A 6,190-nucleotide genomic window follows, 5' to 3' on the forward strand; every position below is an offset into this window, starting at 1 on the left:
TATCCTCGCAACAACTAAGGTCATATGACGACGGTGTCCTCGCACCAACTAAGGTCATATGACGACAGTGTCCTCGCAACAGATAAGGTTATATGACGACGGTATCCTCGCAACAACTAAGGTCATATGACGACGGTGTCCTCGCAACAGCTAAGGTTATATGACGACGGTATCCTCGCAACAACTAAGGTCATATGACGACGGTGGCCTCGCAACAACTAAGGTCATATGACGACGATGTCCTCGCAACAGCTAAGGTTATATGATGAATGTGTCCTCGCAACAACTAAGGTCATAGGACGACGGTGTCCTCGCAACAACTCAGGTCATATGACGACGATGTCCTTGCAACAACTAAGGTCATATGACGACGGTGTCCTCGCAACAACTCAGGTCATATGACGACGATGTCCTTGCAACAACTAAGGTCATATGACGACGGTGTCCTCGCAACAGCTAAGGTTATATGACGACGGTATCCTCGCAACAACTAAGGTCATATGACGACGGTGTCCTCGCAACAACTAAGGTCATATGACAAATGTGTCCTCGCAACAACGAAGGTTATATGACGACGGTGTCCTCGCAACAGGTAAGGTCATAGGACGACGGTGTCCTCGCAACAACTAGGGTTATATGACGACGGTGTCCTCGCAACAACTAACGCTATATGACGACGGTAGCCCCACAACAGCTAAGGTCATATGACGACGATGTCCTCGCAACAACTAAGGTCATATGACGACGGTATCATTGCAACAGCTAAGGTCATATGACGACGGTGTCCTCGCTACAAGTAAGGTCAGAGGACGACGGTATCCTTGTAACAGCTAAGGTAATTATTCTATGTGACTTACTATAGAGTATGTTATCAAGTTTACGACGTGTTTTTCGACGTTAATAACCTGATGACTTCTTTAAGAGTGTGTCGTCAATTTAACGGCGTGTTTTAGCGACGTTATTTACATTATGCTTCCTATAACGAACGTTATGAAGCTGACGGTGTGTTTTAAACGGTGTTGTCGAGTATTCGACTTAGATGTGAATACATTATTTAATATTGCGTCATATTGTTTCAGACATTTTTATTACTGACACACTGCGTATGTCTATAACAAAGCGACAGTAGGCTAACAGTAACGTATGTTCCACACTGTGCAAGAATCAATATTTGGGACATGAGAATGCAAATCGTCTCTAACAATTTTTAGTGATTTTCGTCGTACAGGTAGAGTCATAGGATACAAAACACACGTGTGCAATACAGCTAACGGTTATCTGTAAGTACGGGATGTCTTTTATCGTGTGTTATTACGTAACGAATCAACATTTAAACAATTGTGCATAGTCACATGGCTATGCTTTGTACGCAAACGTTCAACAGTACAGACACGCATACAGCTAAACAAAGACTATCCATTTAAAGTCCGCCGCGGACTGTCTCAAACAATGCACTTCGATTATGAGGTGTATAGTGTGTACTCAACGTTAACATTCTTATAATCCAGAACAACACTATAGCTTTATTAGCGATAATTACGGAGTGAGTCAATCTGAATAAATACAGCTGTTCATTATTACGTACCGCATGGGGAGTGAGTCTCACTACCGTAAACATTCGCGTGAATCTACTAATATTGATTGTGTGAGGATTGTTTGGTGACAAATGACAACTGTCGCCTGTTATCAGTGATTTACAAGGTAGGCGCGCTATCTATACTCAGTACAAATGTGGGTAGTCAGTGGTAGCTATGCACACACACACACACTATTGTACAACACGTACAGACAAGCACCTGCTATATAAACCAGGAAGAGTAATTGTGCAACCCATTCGTCAAAGTTGGATATGCTTAGGTAACAGACATGTTTTCTGTACGGAATTTGGTTTGTCTGACAACCATCTGAAATTGAGTTAATTTGGTACGGAGAAGGTATCAGAACACCACAAACATCGGACATGTGATATGATTGTGATTACTAATTAACGTGAAAACAATCAGTTGGTGTAAATAACGTTGTTCGGAGTGGCATTACGTAACACGGGATTGGTAGCTACACACTACGTAACTGTAGCTCACTACTAACGAACTGTATACAAGTTAAACTTCCGATTTGTCATTATATAGAATGGACCCCCCTGCCGACTACAACCGTTACAGAGAGTACCGAGACCCGCCACCAGATGGGCGTTACCCACAACCAAGAGCACACGAACAATGGAGTCCGACTAAAGGTCTCGATTCCACTTCTCCGTCTTGGGATCGGGGACATTTGTCTCCAAGGGGACGGAGTCCGGAGGGTTTCCGGGAAACCGGGTTTAATGGCAATATGGGCAGATTAGGCCAAGAAGATCGTGGGACTTTTTTTCCACCCGGCGGAGTTCAGCAACCATTTCGACCGTTACCGCAGAAAGATAGTGATCAGATTGGGTTCACAAGAGGTCCGGGCAGGGACCCATACCAGGAAAGTTTCCGAGGGCGATATCTTGGTGGTAAATCCAGGCATGCGTCGATGTCCTCTCGCGGTTCGAACGAGCAAATCAGATTTGCCTACGACAATTCGGGGTTTCAGCCGAAATACCGGGAGCCAGATAGGAGGAGCAATGGTTCATTGCCATCAGCTCAGCGCGGATACATGTTCAATGATTTGGGGAAAACCAGAGCCAAAGATAATTACGACGATAACAACTATATCTACCGTAGCCGGGAAATGGCGAACGGCAGGCCGGGCTCGACAAGCAAGATGAATGGAACGAAATATCGTCAGCATGACATGCACGATGAAATGAAGAAAGACAGACCCAGTGTAGGGTTCACCATCCTGTTGCGATTTTTTACGTGTTTACTCATATTCTGGGATCTTGCTAATGACTGGATAGTAGGTGCCTCGGGACCATCTCCCTTTGTAAAGCAAGATAATTTGGTAAGCAATGGCGAATGTGTTGTAAACACTGATGTCTTTAGTCATTTGAACATCAGCACTACCGAGGTCAGGACATCCATATGTTCTGACACGGTAAACGCATGGACCTCGCTGACCGTTTTTATGTTGCTAGGGTCACTTATAGCTATCATTCAGTGTATTAACATCACTATGGAAACAATTTCTATCGTTCGGCAGAAGAAGTTTTTCCGGATCCTCTCGGGACAGAGTGAAATATTTTTGACCATATTCCTGGAGGAAATACCCCAGGCGATCATCATGATAGTGCTGCTGTTCCATTGTAAATGTCCACCAAACAACGTGAATATCAATCTCTTTGCGCTGTTAGCTAGCATCAGTGCGTGCGCAAGCGCCATCTTCCGTCTGTGTGTGAGCTATGATCACATGACTGGGAATGTTGGATGCTGCAACCAATGGTGGCGATGCTGCTGCTGTCGCAATAATGACTATTGCTGCGAAGTCAAACCCCGCGATTTTTTCTGCACATGTGAAATTCCATTTCCGATATGTTGTTGCACATTGAGTTGTAAAGATTGCAAGTGTTCTCCCGTCACCTGGTGCAATTTTATTCTGAAAACATTCGGATGTTTCTGTGATTGCTGTCAGGATAAAGACGTCAGCTATGGAATTCGTCTGGTCAATCTGTTCGGAATATCTCTGCTATTGCTGTCCGTCGGACTGCAAATCTTCGTTTTCGTCGTTACAGTACACTAGTGTGTTGTTTTATTCAAATTAGACTCTTAATTATATAACATAGGAATGTAGTATTCTATAAAAAAAATATTAATGAAAGATTTGTTACAAATGCTAACCTCTTCACGTACGAAACCGTCCCCGACGTGCGATCAGACACCTGTACTGTGTGCTTTGCTAATGAAGTTGCATATATGATGCGCGTGCATATTAAACAATGTGTTGCCTTTATATTTATAAAAAAAAATATTGGCATACTATTTATCAAGTATTAATCAAGTGTTAGTTAATTGTACCTGTATGTACATTGTAAATGTGTGGTCTTATATCTTGTACATGTACAAAGGTCCCCATACTTAATTGGGTTTAAATATGTCATAACAAATCAAAAGCATTCCTGTGATTAGTATGTTCGACGACTGAGAGAGATTCCAATTACATGTACTTGAAGTAATAACTATGTCCTAAATCGAAGGTTCTTGTGCAAAGCACTCCCCTTTCCGGGGAATATTAAATTTGGAATTAACTTAGATTAACCTAGATTATTCTGAACGCAGGCATATACCTTTGCCTCTATATTCAGATCACAGTCCTTCAAATAATAATTATATACATGTAATATAGTGTATGTGACATCACTCGGGTGTTATTGTAAACATCCTGTCGCCAGTGTCCCAAAACTTATCAAGGCGATTTTTAAATGTTATAATATTCGGTGCTTGGACCACGTTCTCGGGTAAGGAGTTCCAGCTGCTGACTACGTATACACGCTTAGTAAACGAGTATTTACGAACGTCTAATCTACTTCTTGATTTGTCCATGCAGAATGAATGTCCTCGAGTTCTTTTGTCTTGTTTAATTAATAGAAGCCCCGCTGATCCTGATGTATCATATATGCCTGACAATATTTTAAATACTTCGATCATGTCTCCCCTGTTCCTTCTATGGACTAATGATGGAAGTTTATGTCTATGCATTCTTTCCTCGTATGAAATATCCTTCATCCATTACAGCAATTTGGTAGCTCTCCGCTGAACGTTTTCCAAAAGGTTGATATCCTGTTGTTTGTATGGTTTCCAAACGCATGCTCCATATTCCAAGTGTGGTCGTACTAAAGCTTTGTATAACAGGCAGAATGTTTTGTTGTCCAAAAATGTGTAAATTCTTCTGAATTGAAGCTCTGAATTGAAGCTCTTTGGCGCATTTTTGGGTTACAATTACTTTTTTGAAGTATTAAGCATTCAGATTTGTCCATTGGAAGCAAACATGTAGTATAATTAAAACGAATTCAAGTATGATTAACAATAAAGTAAATTGTGGGCCTTGTCCGTTTGCAACAACGTATATTACCAAAAATATCTTTTATGTATTAATATATTAATTTTGGGCTTAGAAATAGTTTAGGAGCTTAGAAGACATGTGGTTAATTTGGGTGTTTTCGTATATATTTAAAAAAAATGTTTACACTTGAAATAAAGGTTAGTCCCTTGTGTACTATATTTCTGTAGATGTGTACAGGTAAAGAGTAGAGTCCCTTGTGTACTATATTTCTGTAGATGTGTACAGGTAAGGGGTAAAGTCCCTTGTGTACTATATTTCTGTAGATGTGAACAGGTAAGGGGTAAAGTCCCTTGTGTACAGGTAAGGGGTAAAGCCCCTTGTGTACTATATTTCTGTAGATGTGTACAGGTAAGGGGTAATGTCCCTTGTGTACTATATTTCTGTTGATATGTACAGGTAAGGGGTAAAGCCCCTTGTGTACTATATTTCTGTAGATGTGTACAGGTAAGGGGTAAAGTCCCTTGTGTACTATATTTCTGTAGATGTGTACAGGTAAAGGGTAAAGTCCCTTGTGTACAGGTAAGGGGTAAAGTCCCTTGTGTACTATATTTCTATAGATGTGTACAGGTAAGGGGTAAAGTCCCTTGTGTACTATATTTCTGTAGATGTGAACAGGTAAGGGGTAAAGTCCCTTGTGTACAGGTAAGGGGTAAAGCCCCTTGTGTACTATATTTCTGTAGATGTGTACAGGTAAGGGGTAAAGTCCCTTGCGTACTATATTTCTGTATATCTGTGCAATCGTTTGTGTATTAGCTGTGTACTATATGTCTGTTATATTCGATAGTCTGATCGTGATTTTTTTTAATCATTGACGTCATTAAATCAATACTGAGAGAAGTCTATACCCGACACACGTACACTTGAATTTCATAACCAGCCCGCTTACGGTGCATCGATTGCTTCAAGTGACGAAACGTTGATAAATATTGGTTTTCTGAAGTATTCCCCGTGAACTTGTCACACATTTCCTCATACCTATATATATCCTATCTAGTATATATGTCTGTATTATATTTTGTAGTCTCGGGACAATAAACAAGAGGCCCATGGGCCTTAACGGTCACCTGAGTCTACAATATTTATTTTTGTTGTTGAAATATGTACCAATTTGAGTAAAAAATAGTATAATGTTAACTTAACTTTGTCAGGACCATGAGCTGATCATTCCTAGACCAATTTTAAGTGAGATCGGCCTATTAGAACTTAGTAG

The 6,190-nt window shown here is 40.8% G+C and overlaps 1 protein-coding gene across 3 annotated transcripts; it reads left to right on the forward strand.

Annotated features, from left to right (window-relative positions):
• The first annotated feature begins 1,437 nt into the window (after positions 1–1,437).
• LOC110448311 lies at positions 1,438–6,033 on the forward strand. Of its 3 annotated transcripts, none has more exons than XM_021494481.1 (2): positions 1,438–5,472; positions 5,548–6,033. In XM_021494481.1, exon 1 carries the CDS (start codon positions 2,131–2,133, stop codon positions 3,658–3,660), a length of 1,530 nt encoding a protein of 509 aa, XP_021350156.1. In that variant the 5' UTR covers positions 1,438–2,130; the 3' UTR covers positions 3,661–5,472; positions 5,548–6,033. The 3 variants fall into 3 exon arrangements, with proteins under 3 accessions (XP_021350156.1, XP_021350157.1, XP_021350158.1); XM_021494482.1 differs by having other exon boundaries at positions 1,438–5,424; positions 5,500–6,033; XM_021494483.1 differs by having other exon boundaries at positions 1,438–5,253.
• Positions 6,034–6,190: the final 157 nt, after the last annotated feature.

This window comes from Mizuhopecten yessoensis, unplaced genomic scaffold, assembly GCF_002113885.1.
Source record: "Mizuhopecten yessoensis strain PY_sf001 unplaced genomic scaffold, ASM211388v2 scaffold3997, whole genome shotgun sequence".
NCBI classification, from domain to species: domain Eukaryota; kingdom Metazoa; phylum Mollusca; class Bivalvia; order Pectinida; family Pectinidae; genus Mizuhopecten; species Mizuhopecten yessoensis.